At 35.6% G+C, this 21,590-nt stretch overlaps 1 protein-coding gene across 2 annotated transcripts in view; it reads left to right on the top strand.

Moving 5' to 3' along the window:
• Window positions 1-11,510: 11,510 nt before the first annotated feature.
• Window positions 11,511-21,590, top strand: part of LOC125647916 (uncharacterized) — a 42,507-nt gene continuing 32,427 nt past the window's right edge. The window contains exons 1-4 of one of the 2 annotated variants that reach the window (XM_048874786.2): window positions 11,511-11,797; window positions 15,182-15,292; window positions 17,090-17,120; window positions 18,224-18,256. In XM_048874786.2, the coding sequence (XP_048730743.2) occupies window positions 11,635-11,797; window positions 15,182-15,292; window positions 17,090-17,120; window positions 18,224-18,256 (338 nt within the window). In that variant the 5' untranslated portion in view covers window positions 11,511-11,634. The remainder of the gene's footprint in view (window positions 11,798-15,181; window positions 15,293-17,089; window positions 17,121-18,223; window positions 18,257-21,590) is intronic. The other variant, XM_048874787.2, reaches the window with a different exon arrangement.

The raw sequence follows: 21,590 nt of genomic DNA, 5'->3' as shown, positions 1-21,590 counted from the left end.
TAATGTATACCAACGGCTGGTATCAACAAAATTTACACTTCCATCCGTATTTACATTGTTAGTCTATAGTATATGTATTCATCTTGTACCTACCCAAGCGTTCAACAGAACAATGAACGTACCTCTATCACAGAAGAGCTGATATCTCGGAAGTTGCGTATTGATGCGCGCATTCATGAGAGCAATAATTGAATTGAAGCGCACATTAATTCATTTGATGAGAGCAATAATGAATTTGATGTACTTATTAATTCAATTGATAAGAGCAATAATTGAATTGATGCTATCTTGAAATGATTAAAAAAATATCTTTTTGAGTTTCTGTTAATTTCGCGCTCGATACGTTAATGCATACATTTAATCCGCGTAAATTAAGGGGCGAGATCAAAAGATCGATGTCGGATGATATTTTTTTTAATTCAAGTAGTTAGGGGAAGAGGGGGATTAAAAACCCTTTCGTTTGTGAATGTATACAGAGCGTCATTAATCTTATACTCATTTGTTTTTACTTGTTAATCGATTAGTTTCAACAACCATCATAATTAGTTTTAAGGGTGATCGTAGTAAAAACTGAAATTAGTGTTTTGTCAGACATTGAACTTTCGACCTCGCTCTAATTACGCCTTACTTTCGCGTCCTTGCGGCTTTGGTTCTTATTACCACGCTTTTTGCGTTATAACGCCTTTATTCACTATATTACACCTTTATCATATCTTTCAATATGACCGACCCCTCCCACTCTTATTCATTGTCATCAATCACTATCACCGACCCCTCCCACTCTTTTTCATTGTCATCAATCACTATCACCGACCCCTCCCACTCTTTTTCATTGTCATCAATCACTATCACCGACCCCTCCCACTCTTATTCATTGTCATCAATCACTATCACCGACCCCTCCCACTCTTATTCATTGTCATCAATCACTATCACCGACCCCTCCCACTCTTATTCATTGTCATCAATCACTGTCACCGACCCCTCCCACTCTTATTCATTGGGTTTCATACTATGTTTCTCTATCATGTTTGGATTCCACGTTTTTATGGGACTCACGCCCCCGTGTTCTAACGTAAAGGTAATACATAAAGTAATATAACACGTGATAACAATTTCCAATGCTTGAAAAACTTTATTTCTTCACTTAATATCGTACTTAGACAGAACGTACCAATGCACGGTACCGTCAATTCTAAATCTGACAGTTTTATTTGCGCGAAACGATACTGACTGGGTACCATCCATATCGTTTCATTGCTAGTTTATGTTTTCGAGTGCAGCCATAAGCAAATCCTTCGCCATCCCCCATGATCTGTTTTATAACTTGTCCTTTTTTTGAAACTGAGTTGTTTGCTGCTCTGAGCGTTATAGTTGGTGTTGGCGATTACACGCAATCTTGCAATATCGTTGTTCTTCACTAAATAATCCCCTTCCGCTTTTCTGCAGGGGTGATTGTCTTCTATCGTCTGGCTTGTTTTAGACTCATCAACACAGAATCCCTTGACCTTGAATGGATTTGGTAGACGACAGTAAGTCTCGTCTGGTAGTTCTCTAAAGTTTCTATATCATATTTCAAATATTCTGACTCCAACGGTGATGGAACTTTCATGGTTAGTTTGCCTTTTACAATATGTAGCATCGTATCGGCATTTGTAGGAGAGGCTATCGTGTTTTAAGCAATTTGGGAACCCTTCTCTTTCTCTAGTGAATCTTCCTGTCCACGGGGTAAATGATGAGGTGGAACCATTTGCATCTTCCTGATCTCTGTTTCCTCTCCTGTAACATGTGAATCCAGATTCGAAGGACTGGTCACCAAAACATGTCAACCCCATTAACTAGACACGCCTTCTTGAGTCTTGCCCTTTCTTCTGTTTGAATCCAAATCTGGGTGTGAATTGCCAGAATATCAGTCTCTTGTTGGTTTTGGAAGGATTTAGGTACGGTATCTCGTTTATATTTTCACGAATTAAGTCATGGCGGAACGATATGTTTCACAAATTGTGAAATTACATCAGGAATCAAAGTAAATCTACCCTTGTCTAATTCTTTGAGTTCTTGAAACATTGTCTGAAGAATTTCCTTTTTACTACCAACGAATGAACGGTACTCTGTCTCAGCTTCAATACATGCTGCAGAGGTTGTTTCAATGCAGTTTTTGATATCCGACATCTTTGTGTTCAAGGAATCTACCTTGCGTGCGCTCTTGGTAGAATGTCTTCTGCTGCTCTTGGAAAGCTTTCTTTCCATTTCGAGTAAAAGGGATTTCATATTGTCTATCAACTGCTTCTGTTTGTTGACAGTGTTTTCTAGATTATGCCGCTGTTTGCTGTATGCCTTAAATTCATCTTCTATTTCTGTCAACCTTCTTTCCCTTTCCAGTCGGGTGTGTTGTAGGAGTTTCTGACAGGGACCACACGTGAACATGAGTTTATCATAGATGTTTCTATGTATCCCTGCCAAATGGTCCATTTCCCCGGACGGCGCTGATTCGAAAAAATCAAGTAGGTCTCTACTGCCAACTTCTTTACGCGATTCATTGCAATAGATTTTCCTTCAACTTTCAATTTCTTGTACATGCGTTAATTCCGCTTGTGCGCGGTTCAGTATTATCCGACTTGCAGCCTCCTGATGACGAATAGAATCTGTGTTCTGTTTTTAAAATACCTTCTTCTGCAAACTGAAAATCAATGGTATCAGCCATGGTTAACAGCATCGTCGCAAACTACGGTTTTGAGTCCACTCACGCTCCCTCATACTATAATATGTCATCATCTGCTCAGGTAGAAAATGGGTCTAAAATGTAATTGACAAACAGTGCTCTCCGCACACAAAATGTTTCCGGTACCGAGTAATAAAAACTTCATCCAAGTCGCATGACAGTTGGTTTCTTGAGAAATTAGACCATTGAAAATTGCAGAAAATTCGACACTACACGTTCCTTCCCTTTTGTAATAACAAAAGATGCAACGGGTGTGTATTAAACAACTTTTCCTCAAAATCATAACCAATTCATTAAATCATAACTTATCCCCATGAATATTACCTGACCCATTTGGATAGGAATTTTGGCATAATGCAAACACCAACATAAAAAAACTAGAATATTTTAATTTCAAGATGCACAAATCGTCCCTAGGGTGGTCAACTTATTTCTACTGGTTAGTTGATTGAGCCGATATTGACCCTGACAATCGAGAGTCGTGAGAAATATAAAAATTCAACCTCCTTCTGTTCTCGGAAAATCAGCTCGTGTCGTCTTGCCGCTTTAGATATTGGTAATTGTGGTTATTTCGTGTGGTTTAATCATTTCTACAGCTGACTACATTCCCCGATTTTCATCAACATTAAATAAATTATCATAAACATGAAAAATTCAGATCTACCTACCTGTCAAAGCGGCGTGTTGTTCTCTATTAACTCATAACCGGAAACACCTCAAACGAATTTTCTTGCATAATTGTTACATTATGATTTAGGACATGGGTAGCCGTGGTGGTCAGTGGCAGATCCAAACAATTCAGAAAGGAGAGGGACAGAATGGGGGTCTGGGCTTCCAGTAGTTCGCCCTGGGTGGGGCCTAGGAGCTGACCCCCTTTATATAATTACAGAGTTCTAACAAAATAAAATACATATATTCAAGTGACATAGGATATATTTGTATAAAAAAGAGAATATTTGTGAGAGGTCTGAAGGTGCGCCCTTTCGTAGAAAATCCTTCCAGGCCGGTAATTCTACGACTCCACTCAAAAAGGACCCCTACTTTGTCCTTTATATTATGTAATAAACCCTTTAGATATGAGATGTGATACGCGTTAATCCCGGGGTTGGGGAGGGTCGGTGAATGCCTAGAGATAACCGCGTCTCCTGATTTTTTTATATTTTCAAATGTATGTTGGGGAGGGAGCGGAGTATCTCCCCCCTCCTTAACTATGGAGCGCCAAATTAACATAAACTCAAAGATATCTTCAATTATTTGAAGATATCATCAATTCATTTGATGCGCGCAACAATTGAATTAAAGATCTCTTCAAATAATTAATGATATCTTCAATTCTGAATTATTGCGCGCATTAATTGAATTGATGATAGCATTAATTCTTCAACTGAATTGATGCGCGCTTCAATTGAATTAATGATCTCTTCAAATGAATTACTGATATCAACAATTGAATTGATGTGCGCTACAATTCAATTGAAGAGAGCAATAATTGATATAATGCGCGCATTAAATCAATTGATGAGAGCAATAATCGAATTGATGCGCGCATTAATTCATTTGATGAGAGCAATAATTGATTTAATGCGCGCATTAATTCAATTATTGCTCTCTTCAATTGAATTAATGATATCTTTAATTCATTTGAAGAGAGTAATAATTCTTTTAGAGAGAGCAACTATATAATTAAAGATATCTTCAATTCAACATATCCACAATTGAATTAATGATATTTTTAATTGAATTCTTGCTCTCTTTAAAAGAATTGATGCGCGCATTAATTCCTTATACAAAAGCATTGTAAGTGATTTAAAGATATCTTCAATTGAATTAAAGAGATCATCAAATTATTTAAACCGAGCTCTAAATTAATTATTGCGAGCAATATTTCTACTAAATTGATGCTCTCATCAAATGAATTGAAGAGAGCAATATTTGAATTAATGCGCGCATCAAATCTATTATTGCTCTCATTAACTGAATCAATGCACGCATCAATTGAATTGAAGAGAGCAATAATTGAATTAATACACGCATTAAATCAATTATTGCTCTCATTAATTCAATTGATGCGCGCATTAATGCAATTGATGAGAGCAATAATTGAATTGAAGCGCGCATTAATTCATTTGATGAGAGCAATAATTGATTTAATGCGAGCATTAATTCAATTAAAGAGAGCAACAATTGAATTGATGATATCTTCAAATAATTGAGTGGTGACTAGTAAGTAACACATAAGAAAAGACAAGGTTGGTGTTTTTGATCTGTTGCAGAAAGGAATCCATTTCCTTTCAAATGTTGATATACCCAGTGTGATTGTAGAAATTCATTAGATCACCTTGTTTGATTTCTTTGATTCCATTAACAATTCAAATTTTGAAAAATTAATTTGCAAAATTTCTCTTGTTCTAAATTTTTTTTTCTTGTGACCAAAACGAGCAGAATATTAAGTGTATTTAAACAGTAGAGCTGAGCAATCCCCCCCCCCCCCCCCCACTAAATATATGACCTCAATCTGAATGAGACTTTGATAATCTGCATTGCCATGCATTATGTTAATAAACTTATAAGTAGGATTTTCGATGAGAGAGAAAAAAAAGAATATTTTTTTTTTCACTTTTAAATCTCGTATCACACAGCAAGAACGCTTAACTTGTGTATAGGAAAGATATACATGGCCACAAGGGAAAGACCAAGATAGGACAAGAGCCATTCCTGCCCCCCCCCCCCCCCCCCATCAAAAATACTAATATTGAATATAAGGTATATCTAATCCTAACAGGAAATAATCTTTTTCCATGTTATCCCCATAATTTGGTTGCCTAGCAACACATCAAACATTACAACCATAATTTGAATTTTAGGTCTATTTCAACATTTATTCATTAAAATAATAAAAATGTTCAATTGTTGAGCGCATCAAATGAATTGATGATATCTTTAAATAATTGAAGATATCTTCAATTATTTGAGTTTATGTTAATTTGGCGCTCCATAGAACTCACATTCCCATATTCTCCATGAGGGGATAATGCTGAAATGTTAAGAAATAAAAAAAGTTTTTTTTCCTTCTAATTAATGTACATGCAAGTTGTGACCATGAACTCAAACTAACTCATGTTGTGGTACGGTCAATGAAAATCGAATTTTCGAGAATTCCAATAGCGCAGAGAAATAAATGGAGTTAAATTGCTATATAGTTTTGTTTATGCTCAGTGATATCCGGTATTATCCTTCCTGCTATTTGGTATTTATCATACAATTGTTGAGTTTTATTAAAGATTAAAAACTTTATTTATAATCTAATTACTAGCCTCGCTCTAGACGGATTCAAACTTATATGGATTAAAAAATATGCACAACTCGAAGAAAAAAAACTCATATTGATATGGTCAATAGTAGTGACAGAATGTCCAACTACTACAGTGGTGCCGTTTGAACCAAGATTTGCGTCAAGTTTGAATGCTGTTTCAATCTTAAACTTAAAGTGCATGAGATCTAATTTGTTTGAAAATGGCAACAGGTGCGTCTCGTCCTTCAGGTAAGGGCAAGCATAATGAATCAAATCGCGATTTTGAGAATTATGTTGACGACATATTAAAATAATTAAAATGCAAAAGCGACAAAAAATCCCCATTTGACACTGATTACAAATTAGTCAGCGGTGCTAGGCCGATAATTGAAGAAACGCCTTCGAATGCGTCATAGAACAGAGACCTGTCAAACAGGTTTGTTAAGTCAGTCACATCAACATTGTTTTGATGACAATTATTATTCAATAAATTATATAGTGAAAATTAACAGTGGGGAATACTTTTAACCCTTTGGTGTACCTCGGTGTCCTTATTTTAAATTCAATTTAATAAACTGAATTCAATTACACGTGTTACTGAATGTCTTGAAGAAATGCTCCATTTTACATATTACTCGATTTGTTTAATATGGTTTTTAGTCAAACTAAATTATGTGTTCTGTTCCAATGTAAGTTTATTTGTCATTCCCGTTTAATTTTCCACTAAAAATGGTTACAAAATAATTAGATCTACATCTATATGGTAATCTTTTTTAAAATTTTTTTTTTACAGTAATAGAAAGTATTTAAAGTGTATATGATTTATAAATAAATAGGTAGTGACAGTTCCATCACCAAACGCTCGTCATCAACTGGTGAATGTCACGGGTCCTCGAAGATTACCTTAAAAACGGATGTCCCGTGTCACAGTAGGTGTTGCACGCTAAAGAACCCTCACTGCTCATTGGCCGTAAGCGCAGAGCATAGGCCTAAATTTGAAGTCCTTCACTGGTCTTGGTGACGTCTCCATATGAGTGAAAAATTCTCGAGCGGGACGTTAAACAAGATACAATCAATCAATCTAGCTGGATTACGGAACCTGATCCCACCTCTGGTGTGTTTGCCCAACTATCTATTTTGTATTGCTTGTAGGAGTTATGAGATTGATCACTGTTCGTCATCTTCACCTTGCATGGAACCACTTCCCACAAGTATCAATTTAACATGTCCTCAAATACATCCGCCTACACTGCTAACCTCAAATGAAGTGGTGGAACCTTTTGAAAGACTTGATCTCCTCGGTGGAACTATTGCTCTTTTCTTCGGAAATAGTCCCACAGTCTACGGCATTCGTTTGCTGCTGAATCCTTGGCACAAGTACATTTACTTTTGAAATCTCTTCCGAACATCTGTAGATTTTACAAAGTTGAATTTGCAGAGAATCAGTCAATGATGGCTTTTTCCCTGTGCAACTGTCATACATATGCAAGGTAATGTTGTTCCCTATTTTAACTGAAATCACCCAATAATCTTGTCCAGTATGATGCACTTGTGCTGCTTTTTCCTGTGTCAACGTTTTGAAAGGCAGGAAACATTTCCATTTACCATTGTTCCTGACGGGGGCATACCCAGTGTCTTGAAATCCTGCAATATCCGAATGTCGATCCCATAGAAGTTTTCGACAAAAAATGATGATGTCACAATCGAGTTTCTCGCCATTTTGGATTATGTCTTTGTGGCAAATCTTTAAAGAAAATCTGCCATTGGATACCCATTCCTGACTCTCCGATATATTTTCTGATGAATTAGATTAAGGAGTTGTTGACAAGTCCTCAAACTTTAACTTTTTTACGCTCTTTATATTTGCTTGAATAGCTTTTCTCTTCAAGCCGAAAACGGACGATTGTGAAATTTCACATTCTTCCTCCTCTGGTATGCATGGTTGTATCATTTCTCTGCTGTGGTGTTAGCATTCCTTTCTTTTGTACAGAATATGGCCAGCTATGACTTCTAGATCTTCCATGTCGCATGGCCTTGGTACCTTGCCCCCTACCTTTTTGTTTGATTTTTTTCTGTTCTTTTTCGGTAACTGGGTCAAATTGTATATTTCCTTTCCTTTCAGATCTTCAATGCCAAGGCTTATCTTTGCTGCTAAAATATGATAACACCTTTCTAGACTTGGACACTGGCATTTGTCCTGTGGGTGAAGTGTTAGGGTGTATTTATCCCCCCTACTCCCTCAACAATAACAAATGTTTGGGCCCTAGGAAGAAGATGTACCCTGTTATTTCGAATCGCCTCTAAAGCCAGGGATTTCTGTGTTGAACTCTCGGCATATTGTGAAAAGAATTTATCCGACTGATCTTGGTCCTCGTAATTTTGAGCTTTGGTGTGATTTGTATGTACTGTTTTCTGAGACCCGATGAAGCAGTGTGTATTGCCAATGATCTGGAACTGATGGCGAAGCTTGTATATCAGGGGTACCTGTAAAGTGCGAAACGAAATAGAAACGAAACGAAATCTACAGAAACGAAACGAAACCCACTGAAACGAAACCTACCGAAACGAAACGAAACAGATTGTACAACCGAACTCTTTTAATTATAATTATTGAAAATGGTATCTTAGGCCCTTGTGAAAGTTACCACATATAAATAAATTCGCCTCCCTTTTGATGTAGGCTTTGGACTTGACTTATACAATTTTTTAAAAATTGGATCGGGGTGGGTGGGGTGAGTAAGTACAAAGTACATATCCGATTAAATACCATGTGCAATTAGTTTCAGATCCATAAATTTCAGAACGGAGGGTTACAGTCTCACAGGTCAGAGGTCAAGGGAAACACACTTAACGAGGGGTGGGGTCACCGGCGCTGGATCCGCGTTTGGGCATAAATACATGTTTCAATGTTTTTTGCTCTAAAGACAAATCTATGTATACATGTGGATATTGTGTATTTGTATGTAGTATATCAAACGGTGGATTCTGAGTATGTCCTCCAGTTCTCTTTGTAATTTATGCTTCCCTTGTTCATAAGCTTTTTGATTTTACAAAATGCTGACCTCTTCCTGATATTGCATAAAACAATTTCCGTTTTCCGTCCCGTTTTCAATTCCATGTCTTAGCAACATCCCAAATATATAGTTATCTTTAGACTCACTACATATCAATAATAATTTTTAATAATACATGTATATATATCTTACCGAATTGCATTCATATAATATGGTATGCTAATTAATTTTTTTTTTTCATTATTGAAAGTACTCGCACCTCAGTAGTTAGAGATAAAATAAGAGGTTAAGAGCTCTTCCTGCTTTCAACTTTCTCAGACACCAGCTTCTTCAAACAATGTATCTATACCCAAAGTCGGATCCAACGCCGGTGACCTCACCCCTCGTTTAGTGTGTTTCCCAAGACCTCCGAGACTGTAACCTCCGTTCTGAAATTTATGGTATCTAATCAACTTCGGATATGTACTTTGTGCTTACTCACCCCCCCCCCTTTCCAACTTTTAAAACTTTGTATCAGTCAAGCCCAAAGCCTATATCAGGGAAGGCGAATTTTATTTATATGTGGTAACTTTCACAGGGGCCTAAGATACCATTTTTAATTATTATAATTGAAAAAGTTCGGTTATACATGTACAATCTGTTTCGTTTCGATATAGGTTTCGTTTCGGTGGGTTTCGTTTCGTTTCGTTTCGGCGGGTTTCGTTTCGTTTCGGTAGATTTCGTTTTGTTTCGTTTCGCACTTTACAGGTACCCTGTATATCAGTCCATCATGCCAGACAAGATCAAAAGCATTGGAGATGCCGATGAAGACTGTTCCTGTGTATTGACTGTTTGCCATCCCTGTTAATACATTGGTTTCTAGCTAGATAAGATTGTCTATTGTACTGCGACCTGGGCGGAATCCACTCTGTGTGGGGTCTAATTTGCAATTGCCTTGTTCATCCAGAAACCATCTCAACCTGGTATTTAGCATTTTTTTTCAAAAGTTTTACACAAGTGTGATGTTAGTGATATTGGTCTGTAGGAGCCAGGAACATGGTGATCCTTGCCTGGTTTAGGTATTGGAATGATCATGTCATTGCTTCAAGATGTCTGAAATTGGTTTTTTGTAAATACTAGTAGTTGATTGTAGAAATCAAGTATAATATTCGTGAAATTTGGAGGGAGATGTTTTAGCATGAAGTATGTAATTTTTTCCCCTCCTGGTGCATTATTTTTGTTATGTGTGAGAGCTTAATTGCAATTTGATTAACTTGATTGCACTAAGTAACTGAGCAAATCTGGCCCAGTTGGCTTTAGCGTAGACCTTAGGTTTTGGTAATGTAGTGGTTTCCATGTTTGGAGTAAGGTAAAAGGTGGGTATAATAGGGAGATGATCCGATACACATGGGTCTTACAAGTACAACTATCCAATCATCTTCACAAGTCAAGGGTTATTGATTCGTTACCTCGCACTAACGAGTGCGAGGTAACGAATCAATAACCCTTGACTTGTTAAGATGCTATCCAATCGGACATGGCCGATGTACAAAGGTTTTTAAAATTTATGGGCCATGTAGATTGCCTCACATTATATGATAATTAAACTTAATTTTCCACTCAAGGTAAGTTTTCACTTTCATCCGAAGATGAAAAATATTTATAATTGAACCTTTTTTTTCAAAAATTTTGCTCAAGCTATGTAGATTGAATATAGCTTAATTTGGTGTCTGCATGAAGTGATTGTACATATCAAAAGATGTGGCTTAGTTCGATCATCAACTATAGTAACTAGAGTTGAACCTTAGTACGATCGAGAACTGCCTATGGTCGAAACCGGAAGAGGTGTTACTGCGCATGTCTGGTTTACAAATACATAAAATTTTAGTCTGGCACATGCCTGACCCAATTTCCGCTACGCTAATGTAGCGTAGCGGAAATTGGGTCAGGCATGCGCCAGACTAATAAAATTTGAAAAATTTCGGCTCAAATCGTTTCCATGTCCTTTTAAGTACACAGATTTATTCAATGTTATTAAAAAACAACAACAACATTATCTTTATAACATCATGCATGGAATGAAGAGTATCAGTTTTCGGTTTTTGTATTTACAACATACAGTAGTAGGCCTACTTGATTAAATTCAAGCTCCCCAGCCCAGTTTTTTGAGTCAGTATACCTCTCCCTTATCTGTAAGAAAATGTATATTTGATTAGATCAAATCTTAAAATATCATATTTTTAAAATATGCGTTAGTGTAGATAGAATTATTGCCCATCAGGTCAATCAGGATATTACACTTATCAGGTTTTTACACCGACTCTCGATCAACTGACCGGTTTTGAGTATGCGGCATATCCAGTTTAATTTATACCAATTAATTTTATTATTGTGTGCATAAATTTGGACATAAAGATTGTTCTAGAGAAGTATGAAGTTATTCTGTTGGCCGGTTTTAATATTTTCTATAAAACATCGCAATCCGGGACCATCGGGAGTCGGTAGTACTAGATTTACCGCCTGCCAAAATATTAAAACGAAAGTACATAAGGTATAAGGTGGGGTTTCTCAGTTTGAGTCTGAGAACTTAGAAGTTATTTGTGAACTGTGAAAGAGAAAATAAGAATATGTTTAAGTATCTGCCAGCAGATACGTGTCCACTGAACGAGAATGATTGGAACAAGAGAAAATCGAAATCCAACTGTACAGGCAGTAGTACATACCACTGTATTCCAAACGATAAACAGGTCCCAGGAGAGATCTGTTTATTATCAAGCTGGGTTCAACCGAGTAAGTACAACATGTGTAATTATGTTTACCCCTCGTATGAAATGGGTGTTTGTAGTGTACCCGTCAACTAGTCCGAAATATCCAACGTTTTCCTGGCTTTTTTATGATTTTGATATTTACCGTGCCAGGAAAACGTCAGAACCGGCGCCATTACGTAAAGTGGAAATTAGCCGCCTCCAGCCGGCATTCTCGGGCCGATTTTAAATACTTGCGAGCCGAATCCAATGTTAAAATCATAATTAATCAATAAAACGATGCTTCTTGTACTTACTAATGTCTTTCCTCACATAGACAGTCTCTTGAAAACATTTTAACAAACTGTCGAGCATTGTTTTGAGTCACGTGACTCATTCGCTCAAATGACAGCGAAAATTAGGTTGACTACAATTGTGTACTTTTGTTCTCAAATTTTGGAGTGATATTTTCTGTTAATTGATAATAGTAAGTACAAGAAGCATCATTTTATTGATTAATTATGATTTTAACATTGGATTCGGCTTGCAAGTTCCAGTTTACATAGTGGCGCTGGTTCTGACGTTTTCCTGGTAAATATCAAAATCATAAAAAAGCCAGGAAAACGTCGGATATTTCGGACTACCCGTCAACATGCATAAATATATATATATAGATGTGTGTGGCCACGGATAATTCAGTGTATTTCCGTTTTATAAACTATACAGAAAGTACTATTTCCTGACGAGAGCAAGAAAGACATTTTATTAAGACTTTAAAACCGGCTCTCAATACACGTATCAACACTTCGCGCAAGTTACGTCCCTTGTACGCCATCTCCCAGATAAAAATCGTATTTCCCTATGTTGGCCTTTGTAATTTTCCTATCTGTAGCTTTGACATCTGTTATTTTTCCATCAATTGCAGTCAACTACAATAATGCCCCAGATTGGGGCAACCCATTAACTTGTACGAAAAACTTGGTAATTGGCTAAAATTCAAAGTAATAACATCTTACATTTGGTAAGGTAAAGAAGGAAAACTTGGTTTTTCACCGATTGACCTTTGACTGACCCCGCAAAGGGACATAACTCGTGGCGAAGTGTTGATACGTGTATAGCTTACTGTGAAATATGTTTACTGTTATTATCTATGACATCATGATATACTTAAAGTAAAAACCTTTTCCCCAAACTCCCCGTCGAGGCCTCATTACGTCACCTACGAATAGACCTCTCCTATGTGACGCAGTACAATATACAGATTTTATTTATTTATCACGCAGGCAAATAACACTACAGAAGTAGTTCGTAATTAAAAGTTTGAAGATATTGACATTAAGAGCATTAATATAAAAGTATGGATTTGATTTTAAACATAAACTAATCAAAAGACCATTAAAAGGTAGGGAGACTGTTCAAATTATTGTGTAAAGTAATTAACTTGATGTTTACGTTCTTGTTTTGAAAGTTGTTTACGTTTGACGTTATGTTTTTTCGTCATTCTACAGTGACGTCACACAGTATACACGACCTAAAAAAACCGCTATTTCATAATGCCTAACTGGAAGAGTTTGGCTTGTAAACAAACAAACTCTGGTGGAAGTTTGCCTTTTCCCTTCATTTGTTGATGACGTCGTTATGTACGTGAAATGTTAGGACACCTTTATGACGTCAGGCCATCTCAAAAATTTATATATATATATATATAAAACCAAACTGAACATGGTTGCATGGTCATCACCTGAACTGTAATCTGACATAATGAGCTCTACAACAAAACTTTAATATATAATTAATATGTATGAAGATGTAACTGTTTTTAAAGGGTGAAGCAAATGGCATTGGCATTAGAATAGATCTCTATCCATAACAGGACAACATTTTTTGAAGAAAACGCTTTTCCGGTTTTTCTTTTCGCCTCGCTTATGTATAAAACACATATAATCTTTAGTTTTGTGCCCTGTTGATAATGCTAAGACACCCTTATTTTTGGTTATTTCATATGCGTTTTCTTCGTAAAATTTTCGGGACTACTTTTACACCCCAGAGAATAAATAACAGCCATTTATTAAATAATTAGGCAATTCAGGGTTTGACACTAAGGCACGTCCGACCGACTGAGTCTACTAAATGATAGGTCCGGTCGGGTAAAATGTCGATTTACTAGTCCGACTGGTCGTGTTGAAAATATAAACAAGAAACTTTACTTTAAACCATAAGATATTTTATTCTTACCAAAAAATGAATAACTGTAGAGTTTGCGAGAAATTTTGAACCGCATGATGACACAATCTCTTTGTTTAGTTCTAATAAATAAGTCGCGGTTGGAAGTGATGTTTTACATCTACTCGATGTAAATGTGTGTAAAGTGATGTTTTAGATGAATTTATTTTCATTTTTTTAAAACCCAGTTTATTTGAATCAAGTATAAGAAAGTGCATGTTTATCAAATTAATAAATTACGTCGTAAACAGCCATTTTTTGGTGTTGACATATGTGCGGGAATGTCTCTATATTCAAATACGACTTCTCGTCCTCAAGGAAAGATGTTCCAAAAAAAAAAGTAAAGAAGAAACAAAGCAGGGCTTATGAAATAGAGATTTAAAAAAAAAAAACGGTTGAGGTCATTTTATTTTAAATAGACTAGAGAATTTCTGTGCCGGGTAGAATTTAAAGAAACAGAAATTGTGTTTGAAAATGAAAGCATTAAATTGAATGACGAGACTAATTTGTAAAGCTCTTTTTTGAGACAATTAAGTACGTTTCAGTTCATGCAAACTTAATGTTTGTCATTTGAATTAAGTACATTTAAATATGGAGAAACTATCAGTTTTTGGAAAGTTGGTCAGGGCTAGTGGATGTAAGGTCAGGTCTAGCAAAAATCATTTGAAGTAGCCCGACTGGTCTATAGTGCTCAAAAAAGTAAATGTCAAACCCTGCAATTTTCATACGCCAAATTCACAATGAATACTCTTTTTAATCACCTTAAAACATATTTAGTTCGATATTTAAAGAAAACCTATCACATAATGATAAATCAGCGAATATCAATATCGGACTTCCCGGGACATGTGACCTGGACTACATTTACACCCACCCATATATGGTTTAATTTTCTATATTTTCCTTTAAAAGATGTTACCTACAGGGAGAGCTCCGCTTTGCCCTCTATAACCTATGGGTTATCATTTGAATCTGTCCAAGTATCGGACTGGATGATATTGATACAGATGGATTAACTGATTCAATGGTTTACAGGTTACTATGGTTACATGTAATGTTCTAAGGAAACTATGTTGTAAATCGTATTTTGTCAGCTTATATTAATGGAAAGTGAATGGAGATGTAGATATGGTAAATTCCTGGTGTAGAAAATGGTGTTTGATGATCATGATCTTTAATTCTCTTGAAAATAATCGTGTTGCTGTAGATTTCTGTCCTGTGTACAACCTAAATGCTGGTGAAATAGATCTGGTGCCATGTGATCTTCAGCGAGGGATTTGCTCAAGTACAGATTTTCTATCTCACGAGGTTTATAGATGTAAGTATGCTTAGCCTAGCATTATAGTCACATTCAAGTAGACAAACTTGTGTGGTTTTAGTTTGAATGATCATTTGCTCAAGATTATAAGTACATGTGTGCACCCACATACACGTATATATATATATAAAAGCATGCTTTGGATCAAAGTTTGTCCATCGAATGTATACCTGGATGTAAGCCCCCCACATAAACTTCTTTACCACTCTAAGCCAATTACATTTCATTTAAGAGTTCATATAATCAATAGTTTAGACCAAATAAAATGATATGTGTGGTTCTGTTACACTCCCTTAAAAATAGGAGAGGTGGGTAGGGATTTTATTTCATTTTTTGATTAATTTTTTTTTTTAATGATAACCTTTAGATGGAAAGACAATTTTCTTTTTTAAGTACTACCTTTGACTTCTTTGCATGTACCATTGATATACCTATCAAAATTGGTAGAGATCACTAGTGATGGGACATCGGTTCATTTTCACAATTGATCATCAGTTGGAATCGGTTGCTGTTTCCGCTGCGATTTTATTGATTATAATCGGATGACATGTTTTTATTTTAAAAAGCATAATCTGACAAAATATTGCATGTTTTTTCCCATTTACATATGTATATTTATTGATTGATTGTATCTTGCTTAACGTGTCACTTGAGAATTTTTCACTCATATGGAGAGGTCACCAAGACTGGTGAAGAGCTTCAAATTTAGGCCTATGCTCGGTGCTTACGGCCATTGAGCAGTGAGGGTTCATTAGCGTGCCACACCTACTGTGACACGGGACATCCGTTTTTAAGGTAATCTCCGACCCGTGACATTCACACCTGATGATGAGCGTTTGGTGATGGAACTGTCACTACCTGTTTTAACGACTTAGGTCTGTCAAAGCCGGGATTCGAACCCTGGGCCTTCCGCATGCGAGGCTAACGCTCTAACCTCTCGGCCACAATTATGTTTGTTCAAGAGTTCATTGCAATCTTTCTGCTTTATTATTACATAAAATATTTCAAATGCAGCATACATCTTGTATGATCCTCTTAAATTTACATGAAATATCTATTCTCAATGATAATGTAGTAAGTGACAGGGTAGTGAGAATTCCATCGTCATTAAAGCAGAGACATAAAGCAGTGCACTGGTCACACACTGCTAAGAGTTCTGCAGATCATGAGTTCAACCCCGGGTAGCCGGGGCAAACGTGGGAATCCAAATACATGTATAGTGAATTTTTCTGTGTTTTACATTGAATATTTCTTCACTTAATAGAGCTGTTATGTTTGTTTAGGAGTTCATATTTCAATCTTTGTGCATAGATAGATAAGATAGATAGATATTAGATAGATAGATAGATAGATATATAGCCAACAGAGGCTAATTCAAGAATGCATTCTATGAGAAGTGTATACACACCTGATGATTGATAATAAAAAAAATAAAATTTGGATCATTGAAATCAATAGCTTTCTTTCCTCAACAATCAATGTTTTCTGATTGTTGTTACAACACTAGGGATGACCCTAGATTTGACAATTCAAAATATATTTTTTAAATCAATTCTAAAATAAAATGAATTCATATGAGAAAGAGAGCTTGTATCACTCTTTTCATGGTACTAAAATCATACTTCATAAGAGCCGATTAAGAGGTATCTTAACAAGCCATTAAATAAAATCTTGGTGTAATGAGCCACCTTAAAACTGACATTTACATTTATCATCAATTGATCCTTGAAGGGGAGAGATGTTTTATTAAAACTGCTCACTACTTCACTTGTTCACAGTTGTTTTTCTCTTCTATAGATCCAGGATGCCTAAATGTTACACAGAAAGGGTAAGTGTTCCTGAGTTTACAATGCTACTGTCTCGCTTTAAACTTTTAAATTAATGATTGCGTCATTTCATAAATAATCATGAAAATTGGGGGTTTCGCTGGTTGATTGATTGATTGAATATTGTTTAACGTCTCTCTCGAGAATTTTTCACTCATATGGAGACATCACTATTGCCAATGAAGGGCTGCAAAATTTAGGACTATGCTCTGCGCTTACGGCCTTTGAGCAGGGAGGGATCTTTATCGTGCTACACCTTCTGTGACATGGGACCTCGGTTTTTGCGGTCTCATCAGAAGGACCACCCCATTTAGTCACCTCTTACAACAAGCAAGGGGTACTGAGGACCTATTCTAACCCTGATCCCTACGGGACAGGTTTCATTGGTCAAACAGACATGGTTTGAGGTAGGGTAGGTACTCCCATATTCAGGAAGTGTGGCTAGTGATGGTGAGTGTGTAAATAAATTCATGAATAGAAACAGTCTCAGGTGTTATTTGAAGATGGCGTGACTCATTCATGTTACATATATTGGCAATGAAATGGACCAGATTGAAACATCACGTATACTACTACACTTGGCATCATGTGGTACAGGGCACATTTTGTTTAATTATGTGAGGGAATGATTCTGTCCTTTCTGAATGGCTGAGATTCTGCAAACTAGAAAAAACTAAATGTTAAATCCACTTCAACATGCCTTTGACATGTTTGAGGTGAATATAACATATCTGGATATTTTCCTACATTGGACCAAAATAAAATTTGGAATTCCCTAATGGATATCATTGGTTGTCCAATGAAAACTTGCATGCTTAATTACTTTGGACAAGGTCTTGCACACCAGCTGTAAACAAACATAACCAACAAAGATATAGTTTCATAAGCTCTAGTAGCCCATTTCAATGTTTTAAGTTATTCAATCATATATTACTGCCATTGCATTAGTCAATCTGGGCTCAGGGAATATTGTACCTTTCAGGTAGCTAAAGCATCATATTAACTTAAAAGTATAAATAATTATATATTGTTACTGTATTGCATATTTATATTTTACACCTGTTACATATACATTATGTAAATTACCTGCAATTATGATTTACAGTGATGTTGAGTATACATACAAAACCAGTGGAAGGTAACATGTGTGTCATAGATGAATAGTTTCTGCTAAGTATTACTAATCCAGTGGGATCCTATTACAATCTGATTAAAACCAGATCTTTTGGAATGCATAGTCTTGTAATTCATAATTATGTTCCCCAAACAAAGTTTGGGAACATATTGTTTTTACTCTGTTTCTTATTAAGGTCTTCCGTTTCCAACGGAAGACCTTCTAGTGATTCTACTGTTTATTATTATTATTATTATGTTCCCCAAACGAAGTTTGGGAACATATTGGTTTTACTCTGTTTCTTATTATTATGTTCCCCAAACGAAGTTTGGGAACATATTGGTTTTACTCTGTTTCTTATTATTATTAGGGTCTTCCGTCTTCAGCGGAAGACCCTTCTATTATTCTATTGTTGATTTTTCACTTTTCTTCTTCTTATTATTATTAGGTCTTTCCACCTTTCTGTGGAAAGACCTATTGATATTCTTCTGTTTATTAGGTCTTTCCACCTTTCTGTGGAAAGACCTATTGATATTCTTCTGTTTATTATTAGGGCTTTCCACCTTTCAGTGGAAAGTCCTATTGTTATTGTTCTGTTTATTATTATTAGGGCTTTCCACCTTTCAGTGGAAAGTCCTATTGTTATTGTTCTGTTTATTATTAGGTCTTTCCACCTTTCTGTGGAAAGACCTATTGATATTCTTCTGTTTATTAGGTCTTTCCATCTTTCTGTGGAAAGACCTATTGATATTCTTCTGTTTATTATTATTATTATTAGGTCTTTCCACCTTTCTGTGGAAAGACCTATTGATATTCTTCTGTTTATTATTATTATTATTATTATTATTTTTCCTCCCCGTGATTTTGAGTTTCAAGATTTATCGAAAAGATTTATAGTCCATAAGAATGTACTCCTTAAAAGATTTTGGCAGTTCACCCTGCGTATATGAACTTTGACCCCTCAAGGAGTTATTGCCCCTTTTGCAATAAAAGCTTGTTATCGCTACTCCTCCGAAATCGACCACCATAAAGATACCAAACCTTCACCAATGTCTTCGACTAGTCAAGGAGACTCTTCAATCTATTCATTGCGAAATGATTCTTCGACCCCTTTTATGAGTTATTGCCCCTGAAAGTTTTTGAATTTTACAAATAATTGAAAAAATTTAAAACCATTTATCCTAGAGACATGGGACTAACTGCATTAGAATCTTCATCCTTTGACCTTTTGATTTATATCAAGGTCAAAGGTCAAGGTCATTCAAAATATGAGAAATTTAGCTCTTTTTATATCTCTTTTGTCTTTCAACATATACTACATATCATTGCATCTTTAGTATGTCCTTTTAAATCTATTTTAAAGATTTATTTCATGTACCTTAAGACTGACCCCTTTAAAAGTTATTGCCCCTTAGAGTATTAACCTTGTTATCGCTACTCCTCCGAAACCGTACACCGTAAAGATACCAAACCTTCACCAATGTCTTCGACTAGTCAAGGAGACTCTTCAATCTATTCATTGCGAAATGATTCTTCAACTCCTTTTATAAGTTATTGCCCCTGAAAGTTTTTGATTTTTACAAATAATTGAAAAAATTTAAAACCATTTATCCTAGAGACATGGGACTAACTGCATTAGAATCTTCATCCTTTGACCTTTTGATTTATATCAAGGTCATTCAAAATATGAGAAATTTAGCTCTTTTTATATCTCTTTTGTCTTTCAACATATACTACATATCATTGCATCTTTAGTATGTCCTTTTAAATCTATTTTAAAGATTTAATTCCTGTACCTTAAGACTGACCCTTTTAAAAGTTATTGCCCCTTAGAGTATTAACCTTGTTATCGCTACTCCTCCGAAACCGTACACCGTAAAGATACCAAACCTTCACCTATGTCTTCGACTAGTGAAGGAGACTCTTCAATCTATTCATTGCAAAAAGATTCTTCGACCCCTTTTATGAGTTATTGCCCCTGAAAGTTTTTAATTTTTACAAATAATTGAAAAAAATTAAAATCATTTATCCTAGAGACATGGGACCAACTGCATTAGAATCTTCATCCTTTGACCTTTTAATTTATGTCAAGGTCAAAGGTCAAGGTCATTCAAAATATGAGAAATTTAGCTCTTTTTAGATCTCTTTTGTCTTTCAACATATACTACATATCATTGCATCTTTAGTATGTCGTTTTAAATCTATTTTAAAGATTTAATTCCTGTACCCTAAGATTGACCCCTTTAAAAGTTATTGCCCTTTACAGTATTAACCTTGTTATCGCTACTCCTTTGAAACCATAGACCGTAGAGACACCAAACCTTCACCAATGTCTTCAACTATTCAAGGAGACTCTTCAATCTATTCATTGCGATAATATTCTTCGACCCCTTTAGGAGTTATTGCCCCTGAAAGTTTTTCATTTTTAGAAATAATTGAAAAAAATTAAAACCACTTATCCTAGAGACATGGGACCAACTGCATTAGAATCTTCATCCTTTGACCTTTTAATTTATGTCAAGGTCAAAGGTCAAGGTCATTCAACATATGAGAAATTTAGCTCTTTTTATATCTCTTTTGTCTTTCAACATATACTACATATCATTGCATCTTTAGTATGTCGTTTTAAATCTTTTTTAAAGATTTAATTCCTGTACCCTAAGATTGACCCCTTTAAAAGTTATTGCCCTTTACAGTATTAACCTTGTTATCGCTACTCCTCTGAAACCATAGACCGTAGAGACACCAAACCTTCACCAATGTCTTCAACTATTCAAGGAGACTCTTCAATCTATTCATTGCGAAAATATTCTTCGACCCCTTTTATGAGTTATTGCCCCTGAAAGTTTTTAATTTTTACAAATAATCAAAAAAAATTAAAACCATTTATCCTAGAGACATAGGACCAACTGCATTAGAATCTTCATCCTTTGACCTTTTAATTTATGTCAAGGTCAAAGGTCAAAGTCATTCAAAATATTAGAAATTTAGCTCTTTTTATATCTCTTTTGTCTTTCAACATATACTACATATCATTGCATCTTTAGTATGTCATTTTAAATCTATTTTAAAGATTTAATTCCTGTACCCTAAGATTGACCCCTTTAAAAGTTATTGCCCCTTGCAGTATTAACCTTGTTATCGCTACTCCTCTGAAACCATAGACCGTAGAGACACCAAACCTTCACCAATGTCTTCAACTATTCAAGGAGACTCTTCAATCTATTCATTGCGAAAATATTCTTCGACCCCTTTTATGAGTTATTGCCCCTGAAAGTTTTTGATTTTTACAAATAATTAAAAATAAAATAAAACCATTTATCCTAGAGACATGGGACCAACTGCATTAGAATCTCCA

This window comes from Ostrea edulis, chromosome 6, assembly GCF_947568905.1.
Source record: "Ostrea edulis chromosome 6, xbOstEdul1.1, whole genome shotgun sequence".
Lineage (NCBI taxonomy): Eukaryota > Metazoa > Mollusca > Bivalvia > Ostreida > Ostreidae > Ostrea > Ostrea edulis.
The sequence above is the reverse complement of the archived record's forward strand: the minus strand, read 5'-3'. Positions and strand labels throughout refer to the sequence as shown.